The sequence below is a fragment of the Ursus arctos genome, chromosome X (genome assembly GCF_023065955.2).
Source record: "Ursus arctos isolate Adak ecotype North America chromosome X, UrsArc2.0, whole genome shotgun sequence".
Lineage (NCBI taxonomy): Eukaryota > Metazoa > Chordata > Mammalia > Carnivora > Ursidae > Ursus > Ursus arctos.
In genome coordinates, this window is record NC_079873.1 from 13,166,846 (window position 1) to 13,186,033 (window position 19,188).

At 39.4% G+C, this 19,188-nt stretch overlaps 1 protein-coding gene across 7 annotated transcripts in view; it reads left to right on the forward strand.

Moving 5' to 3' along the window:
- The window catches only part of REPS2 (RALBP1 associated Eps domain containing 2), a 215,800-nt gene that overhangs the window by 149,522 nt on the left and 47,090 nt on the right, over positions 1 to 19,188 (forward strand). For 3 of the 7 annotated variants that reach the window (XM_057310284.1, XM_057310292.1, XM_057310289.1), the window contains exons 14-16: positions 5,443 to 5,504; positions 7,343 to 7,435; positions 17,963 to 18,019. In XM_057310284.1, coding sequence (XP_057166267.1) covers positions 5,443 to 5,504; positions 7,343 to 7,435; positions 17,963 to 18,019 — 212 coding nt within the window. The remainder of the gene's footprint in view (positions 1 to 5,442; positions 5,505 to 7,342; positions 7,436 to 17,962; positions 18,020 to 19,188) is intronic. The other 4 variants (XM_057310293.1, XM_048213703.2, XM_026480258.4 and 1 more) reach the window with 2 other exon arrangements.

Genomic DNA, 19,188 nt, shown 5'->3' on the forward strand with positions numbered 1-19,188 from the left:
GAGTAGGGGTAGGGCATGGACACTACAAGCGGAAGGGACTATAGGAACAGGGATCCTGAAGCCAAAACCTGCATGAGGTGTAGCTGGAACCTGATCTTCAAGGGTATTGTCGAGGCATGCCCTTCTAAAGGGTAGGAAATAGGATTCACTATTAGTTAATTTTCTTTACTTTTTATTGCTTTCTTCATTTCACCTCTACTTCCAGAGAAGTTTGATGTCATCAGTTCTTGAGAACTGGGGGGCTTCTGTGGTACACCTTGGTTACTGTCTGCTTTCTCTACTGCTTGTTTAGCTATCAGCCACTCATCCATTTTCCCAGTTCCAAATTTAAACAAGAAAATTTAAACAGTTCTTTTCACTATTGTGTTAACGAGGTGAGAGTGAGATTAGTTGAAAATATTCAAGCTACTATCTAGACTCAAAAGTCTTACTATAGGACACTTAATAAAATTCAGGACAGCAAAAACTAGGAATCCTATACAGTATCAAGCCAAGCTTTTAGTTTCAAGTGATCCCAGGTTGATAAGCACCTTCGGGTTTCTGGCAGACACAGAAGAGGAGGAACCCAGTTTCCACACAAGGCCCAATTCCTACAGGTAAAGTTCCAAGGGGTGTGCATTCAGAGTCAAAGGTTGCCAAGCACTCAAGGAAATGGAACACAGTGGGAGAGAGCTAGCAGGAGCAGCAAAAGAGTAGTAAATACAAAGCCCTCAGATTGTGGGATTATCAAACACAGACTGTTACATAAATATGTTTAATAAATTGAAAGAAAAGGAGATGGAGAAAATGAGTACATAGCCAAGATATTATAAAAATGAAAAAAAAATTTTTGAAAACAGATCAGATAGAACTAGGAATGAAACACTTAGTCATTGAAGTAAACTTAAAGACTGGATTAACAGGACATTAAGCACAGTTGAAGAGGGAATTGGTTAATGGAACCGTGGATCTTAGAAAATTATCCAGAACACAGCGCAGTTGAGACAAAGAACTCCAGAAGGAAAGGTAAGAGAAAATGGCAGAAAGACTATTTGGAGAATCACTCAGAATTTCCCAGAGTGAATAGGATGCCACATGGTTCAGAAATTCTAGTGAAGGGGCGCCTGGGTAGCGCAGTCGTTAAAGCGTCTGCCTTCGGCTCAGGGCGTGATCCTGGCGTACCGGGATGAGTCCCACATCAGGCTCCTCCGCTAGGAGCCTGCTTCTTCCTCTCCCACTCCCCCTGCTGTGTTCCCTCTCTCACTGGCTGTCTCTCTGTCACATAAATAAATAAAATCTTTAAAAAAAAAAAAAAAGAAATTCTAGTGAAGCTCAGTAGGTTATGAAAGAAAAAGAGAATAGGGGCGCCTAGGTGGCTCAGTCGTTAAGCGTCTGCCTTCGGCTCAGGGCGTGATCCCAGGGTCCTGGGATTGAGCCCCGCATTGGGCTCCCTACTGGGAACCTGCTTCTTCCTCTCCCACTTCCCCTGCTTATGTTCCCCCTCTCGCTGGCTATCTCTCTCTCTGTCAAATAAATAAATAAAATCTTAAAAAAAAAAGAGGATGAAGAAATAAACAGGCAGACTCAGTGTCAAGTTAAGTACTACAGAGCACCACAAAGAGATTTAAAAAGCAACCAGAGAGAAGACAGACTACTTACCAAAAACAACGATTCTGTTGACACCTGACTTCTCCACAGCAATAATGAAAGCCAGAAGATAGTGAAATGTTATTTTTAATGTGCTGTGAGAAAATAGCTGTCCATCTAGAATCTATGCCCAGTGAAATAATCTTTGGAGAATGAGGGTAAAATAAAGACTTTTCAGTCACACAAACTGATTAAGCTTGCTACTAACAGACTATCCATGAAGGAAATTTTAAAGGATGAACTTCAGACAGAAAGTAGTATCATAAAAGAGGCTGTAAGGGAAACTAGGAAAACTTTACAACTGAATGAGAACAGATCAAAACGTGTGACACTTGGAAGAACATTTGTAACACTAAACACGTTAGAAAAGAAGAAACGCTGGAAATTAATCAGTTAAACAAGTAATTTAAGCTAGAAAAAGAACAATAGGATAAGCCCAAAGAAAGAAAATTCAAGGAGATGAACAGACATTAATGACACAGAAAGTAAGCAGACACTACAGAGGCTCAGGAAAGTTGGTTTTTTGAAAAAAGTAATAAAATGGACAAATGCCAGGTGAGCTAAATCAAGGGAAGCTAGAGCGATGATACAAATAGTATTAGGAGTAGAAAACAAAAGTTATATGCATGGGAGATTAAGAGGAGTAGAGTAGAGGAGGGCATGGGAAGTGTCTTTATGGCAATAAATATGAACATTTAGACAATGTCTAGAAAAATATCATTTATCAAAACTGACTTAAAAATTAGAAAGTCTGAATAATCCTGTAACAGTTAAAGAAGTGAAGTCATTAAAAATCTTGTTCCAAACAAAACTCCAGGTCCAGATGCTTCTGCCGTCAAGTTTTACCTGACGTTCAACAACAAAAGCAGCCTATTCCAGAGTATAGATGGGTAACTCTCTCCAGCAGAATCAAGCCTAACAGATTACCATATGGGAAATGAAACTCACTTACCGGTCTCACTTATGAATATACTTGGCAAAAATCCTAAATAGGATATTAGCCAACTAAATCTAAGCAGATATAAAAACCTGACAAAGTTGGGATTATCCTAGGTTGGCAAGGGTGTTTTAATATTTAAAAATTTATAATGTAACTTGTCGTATTAACTAATTATAAGGGGAGAAGTCATACTATCATCTCATTGGGTGGACATGCAGTTTTGGTTAAAATGTATCAACAAATTATCAACAAATTTCAAAATAATAGTAGGTGGGAATTTTCATAATCTGTTAAAGGGTTTCTACACAAACCTACAGCAAATACCATACTTAATGTTGAAATAGTGAAAGCCTTCCATTTGAGATCAAGAGAAGATAAGAATACCCCTATGATTATTATAAGTCAACTTTACAGTAGATGTTCTAACCAAGTAAGTAAGATAGGAACAAAAAAATAGATAAATGTGGGGCGCCTGGGTGGCTCAGTCGTTAAGCGTCTGCCTTCAGCTCAGGGCGTGATCCCGGAGTCCTGGGATCGAGCCCCACATCAGGCTCCTCTGCTGGGAGCCTGCTTCTTCCTCTCCCACTCCGCCTGCTTGTGTTCCCTCTCTCGCTGGCTCTCTCTCTGTCAAATAAATAAATAAAATCTTTAAAAAAATAGATAAATGTACTGAAAAGAGGAAACCAAATTGCTGTGAATATTCATAGGTGATAGGGTTTTATCCAAAAGTATATTCAGAAACACCCTCATATCATCTTTTACAAAAATAAGGCATTTGTTTTTTATTTATTTTTTTATTATTTTTTAAGGATTTTATCTATTTATTTGACAGAGACAGAGAGAGAGGGAGCAGGAGAGCACAAGCAGTGGGAGCGACAGAGGGAGAGGGAGAGGGAGAATCAGGCCCCCCGCTAAGCAGGGAGCCCGATGCAGGGCTCCATCCCAGGACCCTGGGATCTTGACCTATGCCGAAGGCTGACGCTTAACCAACTGAGCCACTCAGGAGCCCCGGCATTTTTTTTTTTAATTAAAAAATAGTAAAAATGAAGTGAATCGGAAATGTATCTGGGTGTACGTCCTATATCTGAGTACACTAAGCAGAGACAGTGAGACATTGGACTCACTGGTTGGTTTCCTGTCTCTCAGGGATCACTGTATTTTGTTGCAGAATTTCCTAGTGTCTTAAAAACTGTTGTTTTATACATTTTGCTCTCATGTCTTAAAACTGTTGTTTCATATTAAAAAACGTGTTTGTTTTTGGCTGTTTCAAATGGGAGGGTAAATCTGGTCTTTGTTATTCCCTCTTGCTGGAAGCAGAAATTTGTTTATTTAATTGGCTTATCAATTCTTAGTCCTCTTGTTAATAAAGGGTTATTTTAACACACACTTTGTTCCGGTGAAAGGCCTTTCCTTTAAAAGCATGTGTAGATTTTAAAAGTTTTGTTTTTAGGGAAACTGGTAATTTAAAGGCCCAATCCTGAGGACATTTAGAGTTGGAAGGGGCCCTGAGATAGATAATCCCTGAGGCTTTAGTTTTTCTGCTGCTACATGCTTTGTCATCGAAGGCTGTTCAAGGTCTCACCACCTCTGGAGTTTTGACCCACTGATGTGTTTCATAAATTTTAATGAAAGACAGATTGAGGGAAATCCTTGATGGGCCCACATGGTTGTACCAGATCTGTGCACTGGCTCAGAATGCAAATCTCTATGAAATTACTCTTAAGTTATCTTTATGGAAAGCCCTAGACTCTATCTTCTGGCTCGTCTGATCTAGCTCGGTCAGATCAAAAGTGATTTGCAAAAACTTTCATGTTCTTGGCATATTGCTATGATTTATTTTTAAGTCACAGAAAATTGTCCAAATATTAGCACACATATTATAGAATTGCCAATAAACTAGGTATGGTTATTATAGAGCACAGTGTGCTTTTTAAAGGAGTTTGTAAAGAATATGGTTTAACTTGCCAGTGTGTGATAATAAACATTTCTTGTGCATGATTATGAGCTTTATTTATAATTCACTAGCAGATGTTTATTTTCATTTAGTTACAACTCGGACATTCTTGGCTTAACTCAAAATTTCTCTATATCTCACAAAATTAAAAAAAATTAGACTGAAACTTTTGTTTAAAACATCCTTTGAATGGGGCCAGATTATTATAGAAACAGATTTTATTATTTCTGCTAATAAGGATCAGGGAGAGAAAAGGAAATCGAGATCTTTGAAGGGTCCCTCAACATCATTTAGTCCCAGCTCTTTCAGCCTCCCTGCTGCTGTCAGACCCACTAGCTTACATGGTAGCAGAGCTGCCCATGGGGACTCTGGCTTCCTTCATTTCTATAGCCCACTTGCTAAGCTAATGAGTAGTGTAATGGCCAAGAGATAGGGAGAAATATTAGAGAAACCGAAGGGCCTAGATTATTTGAAACTAAATAATTAACATCAGAATAATGAGGGATTGACTGCCTTTCCCATGCTGGGTTCCAGTCCTTTGATCAAAGGGTATCTTTTCCTTACTGTTCTATACTGTCTTAATCAAAACAGCCTATATAAATAATTGGATTTGGGGTAGGTAGGATGAAAATGAAAAAGGGATTAGAAATAGCATGTACTGCTTTTTTAAAAATTAAGCCTTCAGGTGGATTTTAATAACTTAAACATGTTAACTGCAATTGGTATTCCTAGTTAAAAAGTGGAAGGATATTTTGTTTTGTTTCTGGTAATTCTTTTTTTTAAAATATGTATTTATTCATTTTAGAGAGAAGGGGGAAGGGAAGAGGGAGAGGGGGAGAGACCATCTCAAGCAGACTCTACCCTGAGTGCAGCACCTGATGTGTTTTTGGTAATTCTTAACAGTATGTGTTTTTCTTTTCAGCTACTAAGTCAGGATTGTTACCTCCACCACCTGCGCTCCCTCCAAGACCTTGTCCATCCCAGGTAGGAAACAGAAGTTGATTTCTGTGAACTATTGGGTATAGGGAAGTTGTCCTACCACTGTGCTTCCTTTGCAAGGGTCGATAGCCACAGAATTGGCCGGTCACATTCCCAAGATGACATCTGGACAAAGAGAGCAGAGAGTGGTTGTATTTCTTCTTATCCAGCCAGTCCCCCAACCTCATGTGGAAAAGGGAAAGTTTCCTCAATAAGCAACCAAACAAATGCATACTGGTTCACCTTTGGCCATACAGGGTTGCATGTCATTTTCAGAGAGAGAAAGATGTAGAAGAATGGGCCTCTCCAGTTGGGCGGTGGGGGGACATGGTTTTTCTGTATAATATGTGCATTTGGGGTGTGTATATTTTCATCAGTATTTTAGGAACTGTGTTAATTCTCCATAATTAATGGTCATCACCATGGTTTTAGCGCTATGGTTTGGGCCTACAGTGCTTTCTTTATCTTTAGGATGGTATTTTCCTTTGGAACAATAAGCTGAAACAGCAGGAGTTGGGAGAGTGTGTCAACCAAAATCTGTTTCACTTGTGAATTAATTCTGCCTTATTTATATGTGCTACTATGACCTTATTCATCAACACTCCTTGTAGAGTTGGAAATGAGAAGCAAGCAGCAAATCTGCAGAGCGTGGTAAAGGGCACTACAGATCTTTCCTTTCATTAATTGCTGCTGAAGAGACTTTCTGTCTTTAAAGGCCCTCTAACTTTCAGCAGAAAACGTTGGGAACTTTCTCTATAAACAGTCCCAGTTTCTACCTTATTGCTCTAGGTGCTTCAGAACATACCTTTCCATATGGCACATCTTAGGACTTGCTGAGTCACCGAAACCACTTTGAACATTTGCTTGTCCTTCTTTTAGAGAATTAGATCATCTTTAGCATCCACTCAGCCTGAGGTGCAAATACAATGAGTACTGTTTTCCTTCCTCAGTTTGAAGGGTAATAAAAAGCCCTGTTCTTCCTGACTCACATATAAGCGAGTGAAAACCCCCTTTCTAATACTCCAGGATTGGCTTTAAAAGTTGTTGATTAATCAGTCAACAATTATTTATTGAGTCCCTGCTGTATATCTAATGGCAAACTTTAGTTCTGTCCTTAGCTTTTCCCTGGTTATAATATCTGCTCATTTAAATTGTTAGCTCTGTTTCTTGAGCATCTGCAGTAGACCAGGTATTGTGCTAAGTGTTTTCAATGCATTATTTAATCTTCACAAAAATCCTATGAAGTAGGTGTTAATATCCTTTATTTTTTTACAGAGGAGCCAAAACAGGAGTTAAGCAAGTCAGCCAAGGTGACATAGCTAGTAAATAGGTAGAGCCAGTTCCCAAATTGAGGTCCATCTCCTAAAAGTCCCTGTACTCCCCATCATTGGAGCTGAAGTGTCTACGTATACAGTAAGACAGTGATCTGTTGCTCTGGCCGGTGAGGCTTTCACCATGTCCCCCCTCTGGAGGACCTAGATGGGACCAAACTCCTGACTGGCACCAACAGCAAACCTGGGCTTTGTCACAGCAAAATAGTGGGCATTCTGGAGGTAGTTATCTACCAGCTGCTGGTCTCATACTAGGGCTTGGGTACCACCTGGATGAATGCATGGCAGACGTGCCTGAAAGGGCTTTTGTGATCAACCTCCTTATCTTCTACTGTACAAGTAACAGGAGTGACTTCCTGGTTGTGAAATGTGTTGCTGCTATCAGCAGTCCTCATCTGACCTGCTTGAGGTGGGCTTCCTGCCTACTTGGGGTCTTAGTGACCAAGGATCTGATGGGGGGCTGGGAATTCTCAAGTCACTGTTAATGAATGAGACTGCTTCTTTGTCTACCAGATTTCCCATCACAATGTAAACAGTGAGCGCAGTGCTCAGCCCAAGCCTCCAACTCAGCTGCCTAACTATGGAGATTTCAGACTACAGAAACAGGTGTGTAAGAAATGCAGGCAGAAAATCCCTTCGCCACTTCCCTCCCCCTACTCTCCCCTTTTCCTCCACTGTGAGTGGGACACACACATTCACCAGAGGAAATCCTGGGTACTGAACATGTGACTGTATTTAGTCGTTGTGCAGTGTCAAATTGCTAATGGCCCTGGGAAAGGCTCACCTAACCACGTGGATGGAGCACCTGTGTATTCTAGTTTTTCCCAAACTGCTTGTGATAAAGCGGTCTTCTGGGAGATATTAACAGGGCTCTGTGGTAAGACAAATTTGCAGGCTGCTGCCTCAGTACCCACTTGTGGAGATTCACAGTGCGTATGGGCTCATTAAAGGGTTTGAAGTCCTATAGTAAGGAAACCTGGTCAATTTTGGTAAAGCGTGCAATTTCGTAGTGTGTGTGTGACCATTCACCTCTTTATTTATACAAGACTTAACAATCCCCTGAGGGCTTTGTTAGGGAACATTATTCTCCACCAGCTTTAAGATATTTGTAAGAATATTTCCAAACTGCTTTCATTTGTCACCTCCTCTCTATATTATGTGATTAAAGTTAAATTTTTATATCTTAGGCCAGTAGTTTCCCCTAGAAGAGTTGAAACTGAAAAAGAAAGTTTACCACACGTTAGCTTCGGATTTTTAGTTGTCATGTTTTCAATTTGTTGTGTTTTCTTATTTGCTTTACTTTTCCTTCTGGCTTACTCTCTCATGAGGTCATTTTTACCACTTCACAACAAGCTTTATTACAGCAAACTTAAGCACTTTGAGCTCTTCTTTTGCTCTGTTAAACATTTTTTTGAGTGTTCCTTGTTATATGTGGACAATCAACCTGACTTTGGAAAAAAATATATACGCCTAACCTCAGAGAGTTTTTTATGAGGCTTAAACTTAGTGCCTGGGGAGAAACAAGGAAACTTGGTATAATTTAAATCTTAAATTTATCAGTAGCTCTGAGAAGAGATTAAGATAAAAAGGTTTTGGATTTAAAATTTTCTTTTTTTTTTTAAAGACTTTATTTATTAGAGAGAGAGAGTGAGAGTGGGAGCACACAAGCAAGGAGAGAGGCAGAGGGAGAGGGAGAAGCAGACTCCCTGCCAAACAGGGAGCCCGATGTGGGGCTTGATCCCAGGACCCTGGGATCATGACCTGAGCTGAAGGCAGATGCTTCACCAACTGAGCCACCCAGGTGGCCCTGGATTTAAAATTTTCATATTATTTAACTTGATAAATGGTTAAGACTAGATTATAATAAACAAGAAAACATTCTGTTCCCTAAAAAGGAACAACTATTTTAAAAACTATGTGGCCAGTCAGTGATGTCTTTTGAGGTTTTAAGTATGTAAGAGAAAAGCATTTGTGCATTTGCAGATGTGTCCACAAAGGTATATAGAGATCATTTCTATATACGCTAGAAGTATATCTCTACTTTTATCAAGTGAGAGAGATGAGGTATATATTTTCAGCATAAAATGCAGTTTAGCTGGCCCTTACTTATACTAAGAACCAGTGTGATATGGACATCTGGAGTAAATTATACAAATGGGGCCCTGGAGTTAGGAAAAGGAATAAATTCAAAGAAACAGATCTTTTTATTTTTCATGCTATAGGTAAGATCAAGAGGGACCAAGTGAATATATAAAGAATCAAATGGTTTGTGTTCCATGTTTTCTTGAGGACAGGCTAGAGACCAGGTCATGGTATTTTGGCTCAGCTCAGAAGAGGTGACACATTTATTTATTAATTTTTTAAAAAAGATTGACTCATAACATAAATGACTAAAGAGCAGTTAGAGTTAACTGTTTCATATGGAGCAGTGTTAACATGAGAGTTAAACTTAGTAGCTCACTGTTGGTATGCATATAAACTGAGTAAAATTCCATCCACAGAGTTGGTGCTTGTCCCATAGGTCAGTTCTCTCCTAAGGGCCTATTTGGTACTCCAATAATCAAATCTCTTTAATAGTATTGATCTCATGCCACATTTCTTATGGCAATAATCTTTATTTAAAAAAGAGGTTTTTTGGTATAAAGGATAACCTTTTCAGTTTTATATTAGCACCACATTTGATGAATTGGGGCTCCCCGTAGACTAATGTGCTCAGAATTTTCCTATTTATACCACTAATTTCTTACCTTATAACAGCAAGCGCTTCTCACTTGCAATGCAATGAGTACTAAAATAGAACTGTAGGGTGAAAGTACTGTGCAGGAAGCATTAGATCAATACTTTTAAGCTTAGACCAAGAGGGCTTCATGGAAGGGCTAAGGTGACCAGTGAAATGAGTTTTAAACAAGAGAACTTTTCTTTTCAGGTGGCTGAGGGGTTCAGAGCATTACTATAGAGAAAAAGCAAATGCAAGGAGGCAGGCATGCAAGAGATCCCCATGTGTTCAAGGAACTGTCTGAAATTTAGAAAGCTAGATTTTAGGGGAGAGAGATTTAGTGGTTGGATGTGGCAGGGAAGAGCCAGTGGCCTGCCCACTTGAGGCCAGTGGTGCCAAAGCTTAGGGAAAGGAGGGCCCCCTGACAAGAGAGTTCTGTTGGGGGAGCAGCCCCTGACGGGAGAGCACAGGGTGTAAGTTAGCCCAGTGGTACTCACATTGTACACACAGGAATTATCTGGGGGAGAGCTTTAAACCTGCTGAGGTTTGGGTCCCACCCCCAGAGATTTTGGTGTGGTGGGAGGCCCAGGCATTGGGAGTTTTACGAAGCTTCCCACATGATTCTGAAGTGTAGCTGGGATTGAGAAACACTGAATTAGGGCAAGAGGAGGAATGTTCAGAGATGAAGTTGAGAATCTACAGGATTTGTTAGTGGTATGCCCTAAGTTCTTTTTTTTTTTCTTTAAAGATTTTATTTATTTATTTGAGAGAGAGAGAGCACAAGTAGGGTGAGGGACAGAGGGAGAGGGGAAAAGGAGACTCCCCACTGAGCAGAGAGCCTGATGCGGGGCTTGATCCCAGAACCCTGTGATCATGACCTGAGCCAAAGGCAGGCACTTAATGACTGAGCCACCCAGGCCCCCCATGCCCTGAGTTCTTACAGCGCACAGTGGAAGTCTTTCTTGAGTTGGGGAGGGTGGGAGACATGAAGTCAGGTTAGGAGATGTACCCATACCCTGTGGGGACAAGAACCCAGATCCTGATGGATGGCCTTGGGAGTCTCAGTTCTTGGGATGGCTGACTCCAGCAGGGTTAGAGGGCTTGATGGGATGGTTTTGCTGGAGGGACTAGCCACTGTGCACCTCAGGTCCTGTGTGTACTATTGTGAAGGACTAGCCATGAACCCAGATGGCCTTGAGGAAACCATAGTCCACACAGCAAATCTTTCATCTAACTTTGTCATCTGGCTAGAATGAGGTCCCTGAGGCACTACTGAACCCAGTAGGAATATGCTGAGCTTGCTGTTCCATTTCAAAGCCAAATTTCTTAGACACAACTTTTTAAATATGATCCTACCCTCTTTTCATTCGGAAGGAAAGACGAGCTCACTTAAACTCAAATGGCAGTTTCTAGGCCCTGAACTATTTCCGAAATACTTGACACTATGCTATTCTAGAAAATGTCCTTATAGTATAATATCCTGTTATTTCAGGTATTCTTATTGTAAGTTAATGTATTAATTGGTGATACAAAATAGTAAATTCCCCTGGAAGAAATTAAGAGTTTTAGAGCTCACACACACTTACTCTTTTTCTCTTGGCCTTTTGGGGGGGCATTACTGGTGATTATGTAAGTTTCTCCCAGGATTATTTAATAGATTTTTAAAATGCAAATTTGATTAAAGTTTAACATGCATACTCAATCCATTTTAAACACATACTAAATCATTTTTAATAGAGTAAAATGAAGTACTATCTCATTGGCAACTTTAAATATCTGTAAGAAAACATTCTTTAAGTATAAACAGTATGGAAATGTCATCACTTCTAGCATTTCACGGCTTTTCTCTTGATCAAATTAACTCAGTGGGCATACATCAAATCTCATGTAATGCACATTACTCATCGAATCACCTTAATATATTGGCTATGTAGATAAAGCATATTTGTGAGCTTTCAAAGATATATACACCATCCTAATTTTCACTCATCGTATTTAAGTTTAGTATATGTATTTTTATAGAGGTATTTTTCTATGTATTCATGTATTAGAAACTTCGTAATTATTCTGAAGAGAATTTACAAACCTATCACCTAGGATGCCACCTTCACTTTTGTTCCAGAGTGTTACCCTGTTCTGTCTTACAGTGCATGCTATAGATTAGCTAAAAATCACAGTATGTTAATGAGTATTTCTGTAATTAAGGAAAGAAGGTCTAGGCCTAGGGTCTACCTTCATTCGTGATGATGAAAGAACATACTGAAAGCTGTAGAGCACGATATGAATGTGTCTGTGCTCTGGTTCTTAGCTTCACTACTCTGTAAGCTTTGTGGGAAGTAAGCAGATTAGTCTCACAGACCTACTGCCTCTTCTATAAAATGTGAAGCTTAGAGTAGATAGATCCTTCTAGTGCTTAAGGTTTCTGATTCTGTGTTGTATTCCTCTATCCAAGAAAAAATTTGTTGCAAATATAGTTGAAACATCATAAAACACAATTGAGGACAAGATGATTTAAACTAATTTCTCCTTACTTCCCCCCACTGCTAAGTACAACTAAAAGTCCTGGACGTAATAAACAGAAAGAGGACTTTGAAAGATATAAACAGGAAAGTGGACTGGCTAGGGCCTTAGGACTTGAGTAATGGCATGGCAGTGAGTTCCCTGAGTTGTAAAAAAAAAAAAAAAAATCTCCCGTATATCCTGGACTGAGTACTGGAGAAGCCTGCAAACTGAAACTGCCAACAAATATAGACCAAAAAAAAAAAAAAAGCCCTTGAGAAAAGTCTACTGTCTAGCCAAAGGTAGATAAGCTAGATGGAAACCTTTTGGCAACACCTGCTCTACCCCATTCAAACACCATGGATGTCCCTCCCTCTCGTGTCATCAGAGACCAATCTGGAAATTGGTCTCTTGTCCCTCACCTGGTGGCAGCAGACAACCTGGGATGGTACTTTCCTAGCTGGAAAACATGGTTTTAGCAGAGACCAAAGGGGTCTCCTAACCCTAATCTGATGGCAACAGGTGGCCTGGGGAGGCACTTCATACCCTGACAGACAGTGTCACTGGAGACAGACATTCCCCAATAAGCAAACACTCAAGGAGTTTGTCACTAGTAGACCTGCCCCATAACAAGTGCTAAAGGGAGTTCTCCAGACCGAAATGAAAGGGACACTTTATAGTAGCTCGAAGCCACAACAAGAAATGAAGAATGGTGAATCTTAAAGCCAGTAGTGTTGATTTGTAATTCTTCTGTTTTCTATATGATTTAAAAGAAAAATACTTAAAACAATAATTACAAATCTGTTAATGAGCACACATGTATAAGGATATAATTTGTGACAATAATAATATAAGGGGCAACAGGGCTATAAAGGAGTAGAGTTTTTGTATATTCTTGACACTAAGTTGGTATTAATTCAAATTTGAACTTTATAACAATCCTTAGGGTGACTACGAAGGAAAAAAACTAAAAAATATAAAAAATATGAAAATGAGAAGGTAACAAAAATGGTATACTAGAAAAAAAATCAGTTAATCATAAAAAGAGAAATGATGGAAGGACTGAGGAACCAAACAGGTATAAGACATAGAAAACAGACAACAAATGGCAGAAGTAAATCTTTCCTTATATGGAATTACTTTAAATGGATAAACACCTCCAATTAATTGGCAGAAACAGTTGGATTTAAAAAATAATCCAACTATATGCTGTCTGTAAGAGATTCACTTTTGATACAGTGTTAAAAATAGGTTGAAAATGGAAGAATGGAAAAAGATATTTCATGCAAATAGTGACCAAAAGAGAGCCTGGTTGGCTTTAGTCACATCAGACTAAATAGACTTAAAGACAAAAATTGTTACAAGACATAGAAGGACATCATATATCGATTAAAGGGTCACTCCATTAAGATGGTAAAAAATTTATTAAAATATACACACCTAACAACAGAGCCCCAAAATGTATGAAGCAAAACCCAGTAGAATTGAAGGGAGTAGCAGACAGTTATACAAAATCTCACTTTTAGTAATGGATAGAACAACTGGACAGAAGACCAGTAAGGAAATAGAGGACGTGAACAGCACTCTAAATCCCCTAGACCTGAGCGACATCTATAGAACACTCTACCCAACAACAGCACAAGGCACTTCTTCTCTTGTGCACACGGAACATTCCCCAGGATAGACCAGATGTTAGGCCACAAAACAAGTCTCGATAAATTTAAAAAGATTGAAATCATACAAAGTGACCACAGTGGAATGAAACTAGAAATCATTAATGGATATAACACAGGAAGATTCACTAACATGTGGAAATTAGGCAACATACTGTTAAAAAACTAGTAGGTCAAAGAAGAAATTACAAGTGCAATTAGAAAATACCTTGAGATGAATGAAAGGGAAAACATACCAAAACCTATGAGATGCAGGGATAACAGTACTAACAGTACCCTGGGGAAATTTATACCTATAAGCACTTATATGAAAAAAAAAAGGGGGATCCAAAACCAATAAGCTAACTTTACACCGTAAGAAATTAGAAAAATAAGAGCAAGCTAAACCCAGAGGTAGCAGAAGGAAGGAAATGATGTAGGGTTGAGATAAATGATATAGAGAGTAGGAAAACAATAGCAAAATCATTGAAACTAAAAATTGGTTTTTGTGTCCTCTGGTTAAATATAAAAGGCTTTGTTTTATTTCATTTTTAAAGATTTTATTTATTTGACAGAGAGCAGTAGAGCACAAGCAGGGGGAGCGGCAGAGGGAGAGGGAGAAGTAGGTCCCCTGATGAGCAGGGAGCCCGATGTGGGGCTCCATCCCAGGACCCTGGGATCTTGACCTGAGCCAAAGGCAGACACTTAACCATCTGAGCCACCCAGGCTCCCCAAAAAGGCTTTATTTTAAATTAAAATCAGATTCTGATAAATTTATCTCTTGCTGTAGATAATGTTGTTTTGAATTTATCAAGGTCAAATATTCCAGTAAAATGTTTCTGTTTTGTGTAAGGTTGTTTTTTCCCCCCCCTGTATTAACTTTGGCAGTGCTTTTTACTGTATGTTCCCTAGTTGTAGGATTGGTTCGTAGATGACTCAAATTGCTCTTCAGAGCCCCAGGTTGGTGTAACATGAAGACAATTGTGGTTTAGACCAGCCTCTGTTGATTGAATCTTGAGAGTTCTACAAGTCCTCTCATAAGGATTTATTAAAGGAATTTGAAAGCTGTTCTCAAACAGTTGGCATTGAATGAGAAATTAAAAAGGCAGAGGAAACTGCCGTAGTGATAAGTCCAGGGAGAAGACAGAGATATAGTGAGGAAATACTGGCATTGTAATAGTGGAGGGAAGATTAAAGATAAATCCCACTGTTTGAAACAGCATGCATAGTTTTGCCTGCTATCAACAAATGCTATTAGAATGTATCCCAAGAACTGTTGAAAAGAAAGGAAAAGTTTTATGATTACATTTAGTTTAGTATTACTAATAAAAATAAAAAACAATACAGACAGATGTCCAAGAAGATGCCTCTGGTCAAGGGTATTATCTATCTGCCTAATAGGGTATTAGACATCTATTAAAATGATTATATGGAAAATAGTGGAAAAGAGGGATAACAGCTGAATACAGAAAAGTTTCGTGATTGTACCACGTAAAAGTAGTTGACTTTTGAAGTAAGGTGTTCTGCCTTCTCAGGGTGATCTGGAAAGTCTGTGGAACACAGTGATTGGCCCTTCCGCCGTGGTCGGATTTTGAATTCCTTTCTCAGTGTTACTGGACGGTGTTCCCTTCCCAGTGGGCTTTTGAGGTTTTTAACTTCTCAGTGAATTTCCACTAACTCTTTTTAGGGGCCTAAAGGGGTTACTTAAATCATTCATTTATAACTTACCTATTTCATCTTATAACTTGTTTATTATAAATACATTCTCTATTTTGGGGAGACTACATGAGTGGTATGTGTGTGAATTGGGGTGTCCATAAAGGTCTCCAGGTATTTCCGTCCAAAATGTCAAGTGTCTGCTGTCAAGCATTTGGAGGTAAACTGCTAAGTAATTAGTAGTAGTTTAGATAGCTCTTTTTTTTTTTTTTAAAGATTTTATTTATTTATGTGACAGAGAGGCAGCCAGCGAGAGAGGGAACACAAGCAGAGGGAGTGGGAGAGGAAGAAGCAGGCTCCCAGCGGAGGAGCCCGATGTGGGACTCGATCCCGGCACGCCGGGATCACGCCCTGAGCCGAAGGCAGACGCTTAACGACTGCGCCACCCAGGCGCCCCAGATAGCTCTTTTTTGGTGGGAAAATTATGTAGTTTTTCTTTTAAAGAGTTCCTCTTTCAATTAACATTTAGGAAAAAGGGAAAAAATGTTCTCTGATAGGACAATTAGAATTTTAAAAAGTCACTCAAAGCTTCATCAGAATAAACTGACTCTTAGGAAGCAACTTTTAGACACCATGCTCTCAGAACTTATAAGATATGTCATGTTGCATAATCATATAGTTAGGATAACTTCAGCAATTATGAGGTTCAAATACACTGTTTACTGAAATCTATCATGTAGTAGTTTTTCTCTTTTTCTTTTTTTCCCATCTACTAGTTTTTTTCATCCATGTTCTCTAGTTAATAAACTCTTACTGTCCTTTGTCTTAAAAGGTAATTTTGCATTGTGCAGAATTCCAGAATGAGGGTTATTTTCCTTCAGCATTGTGAATGTATTACCTTCTTCTCTTCTAGTGTTTATTGTTGTTGCTGAGAATTCTCTTTTTGGTTCCTTTGGATTGACTATTTTTCCTCTAGGGTGGCTTTTAAAACTTTATTTTCGATGTTCTATTTTCATTTCACTGCGATGTGTCTAAGCATAGACTTAAACTTATTTATTCCAGATGACACTTGGTGTGCATTTTCCATCTGGAAAACCATGTCTTCTAATTTGGAACATTCTTAGTCATATCTCTGCAGGTTTTGATTCTCTACTTATTCTGTTTTCAAAGTCCAGTTAGCTATGTTTCTATGTCAATACACCTTTTATTTCTAGTGATGGCTCTTTTACCTTTTTATGTCAATTTCTGTTTCATACTTGTCTCTTTTTTTTAAGGATGCATTTTCTACTTTTAACTTGGAGAGGATTTAAACTTAATTATTTTGAAGTCAGTTTCAACTTGTTCTATTTTCATTTTTGTCAGGAGTAAATTCATCTCCTCTCTCTCTCTCTCTCTCTCTCTCTCTCTTTTGGCTGTTCTTCTTAGTATTGGTTTTTTTCTTCATGCTTCTGGAAGTTTGTTTAGCAGTCTTATTTTGAATTGGAGTTGAAATTTCATTCTCAGTTCTTGGAGCTCCTCCCTGTCCAGCAGTTCATGGTGTATCTGCCAAGCACACCCCACAGCCCTGCACCCATGGGCCTCAAGTGTAGGGCTAGTTCTTATACTTGAGGTTCAGCCCTTCTGTCTGGTGCACCTGTCAGAGATGGTGCGGGTGGCACCAGATGGTGGCTTAACCTGAGATTAGGCTGCAGTGCTGTATCTGCTTCTGTTTCCTTCCCTAAGTAGGCAGCCCCGAGCACCTTCCCAGGCTTCATCCTCGTTTTGCAGCTTTTTACATGTGGTGAATCAGCACCACCTTAGCCTCTGGCTTCAGGAAATAAGTGTGGAGGAGGCCCCCTGCCTCGTCGGGGGCATTTAAATACCTGTTGTTCTGCTGTGTATGAGCTCTCATCTGCCTCTGCCTGCTTCTGAACCCCCAGACTGGTCAACCATTTTGGGATTTGGCCCTACAGGAATGTTGAGCTTGCTTCTGAGTGTGTCTAAGTCTTTTTAAATTTTAATACTTTTTATGCTCATGCTCTCACATCTGTCCTTGCATTTTATTTTACAGCAGAGCAAGTTGAGGTTCAGAAAGTGAAAGTGAGTTCCTTGGAGCTTCTCAGCTAGTGAGTGACAGAGCTAGCTAGCTCTTGTAAAGAGGAGAGCTGGGAAAGGTTTCTGAGGAGGTGCTAGAAATTTAATGATAAACATTTAGAGAAAGAGAGGAATCATCCATTGCACAGCACAAAAAGTAACTACAGATTTGCTAAGCAAAAGTTAGCAAGAATTTCCAGTCTCCGTGCTCACCAGTAATTTTCTAAATATGAAGTATTGCCATACACTAAGTGAAAATGCTAAAGTGCTTTTCTCAGTGCAGACTTACATTTATCTTGGCCAAAATAGCCTTCACAGTTTGGTCAGTGGACCATATTTGGTGTAGCAAAAGGCCAAGTGTTGTAGTCCTTATTCTGCTTTTTAAAAGGAAACAGAAAGGCAGAGAACTTTTGTATAATAAATAATTATATATAGTGCTTATATGCCAGATGCTCTTTTAAGTGCTTGACCAATACGTACTTAATCTTCATCACAGTCATAGGCTGGATAGGTTCTATTGTTATTCTTGTTTTGCAGATAAGTAAACCAAGGCACAGAGAACTTCAGGAATTTCCTCAAGGTCATCCACAGCAAGTAAGAATTAATGCTATGACTCTAATCCTAGCTATCTTTCCTCAGAGTGCCAGTTCCTCCAAAGATGCTATGCTATCCAACCATGACTCAGAATTAGTTTCTTTCGATAATTTCTATACACAGCATGGAGCTCGAACTCTCAACCCTGAGATCACGAGTTGCATGCTCTTCTGACTGAGCCAGCCAGTCGCCCCTTAACCTATCTCAATTGAGTTGTCAACTCAGTTGTTGACAAGTATCTTTATCAGAGATACACTTTATGTTATGAAACCTCTTAATGAATTAGCTTTACTCTATTACTAGTAACTTGTGTTCTTTCTTAGTTTACCCCCCTTACTGTATTGTGTTCATGGTATTGTTGTGTAAAGCTGACTTTGCTGGCATCATTCTTCTGGAAGGTGCCGTAAGTTCATCCCATTGATGGAATATGCTTACAACAGGTCCATACCTTGCCAAGAACTATCATGGCACAAAGGTTGCGATATGCTCCTGCCTAGCACCATCCATTTTATAGTGTCTCCTGGTATGTGTTATGTATTTAATTTAAATCCATTTTCTCATGCAGTATTGTCAAGGATTATAGGCAATAGCTGGATGCCATATTTCCTATAACTAACAAGCTACCCCAGTCTTTCCCCTGGGGGTCAGTTTGGTTGGTTTCTAGGTTCCTAAACAATGGAATCCTTATTTCTCTTCTCTGTCCCCCTCACCACACAGTGACAAAAACCAATTAGTACTCCTGTGTGTCAGGGAAGGAGAAAGTATGGAAGTGGGGCAGGATGGAAGGGTGTCCAAGTGTGCTGTGGTGTTCATGGGAAAGGACAATGGAGGATAGTTAGGAGTTGGACCCAGGGAGGCACCTTGACAGAATAGTTAAGAACATGAGCTCGGGGTTCACATTTTATCTCTTCCTCTTGCTGGCTCTGTATCTTTGGCCAAGTTATTTGTTCTCTCTGTGTCTCAGTTTCATCATGTATATAGTGGGGATAATGGTAGTGTCTACTTTCATAGGGTTGTTATAATGATTAAATGAGTATCCATAAAGCTCTTAGAATGGTGCCTGGCATATAGTCAGGCCTCAGTGCAAAGTAGCTGTTATAATTATCATCATTCCAGGCCCAGCAAAACAGAAGCAGGTTCTAGTTGGCAGACACGGAGGAGCAGACTCA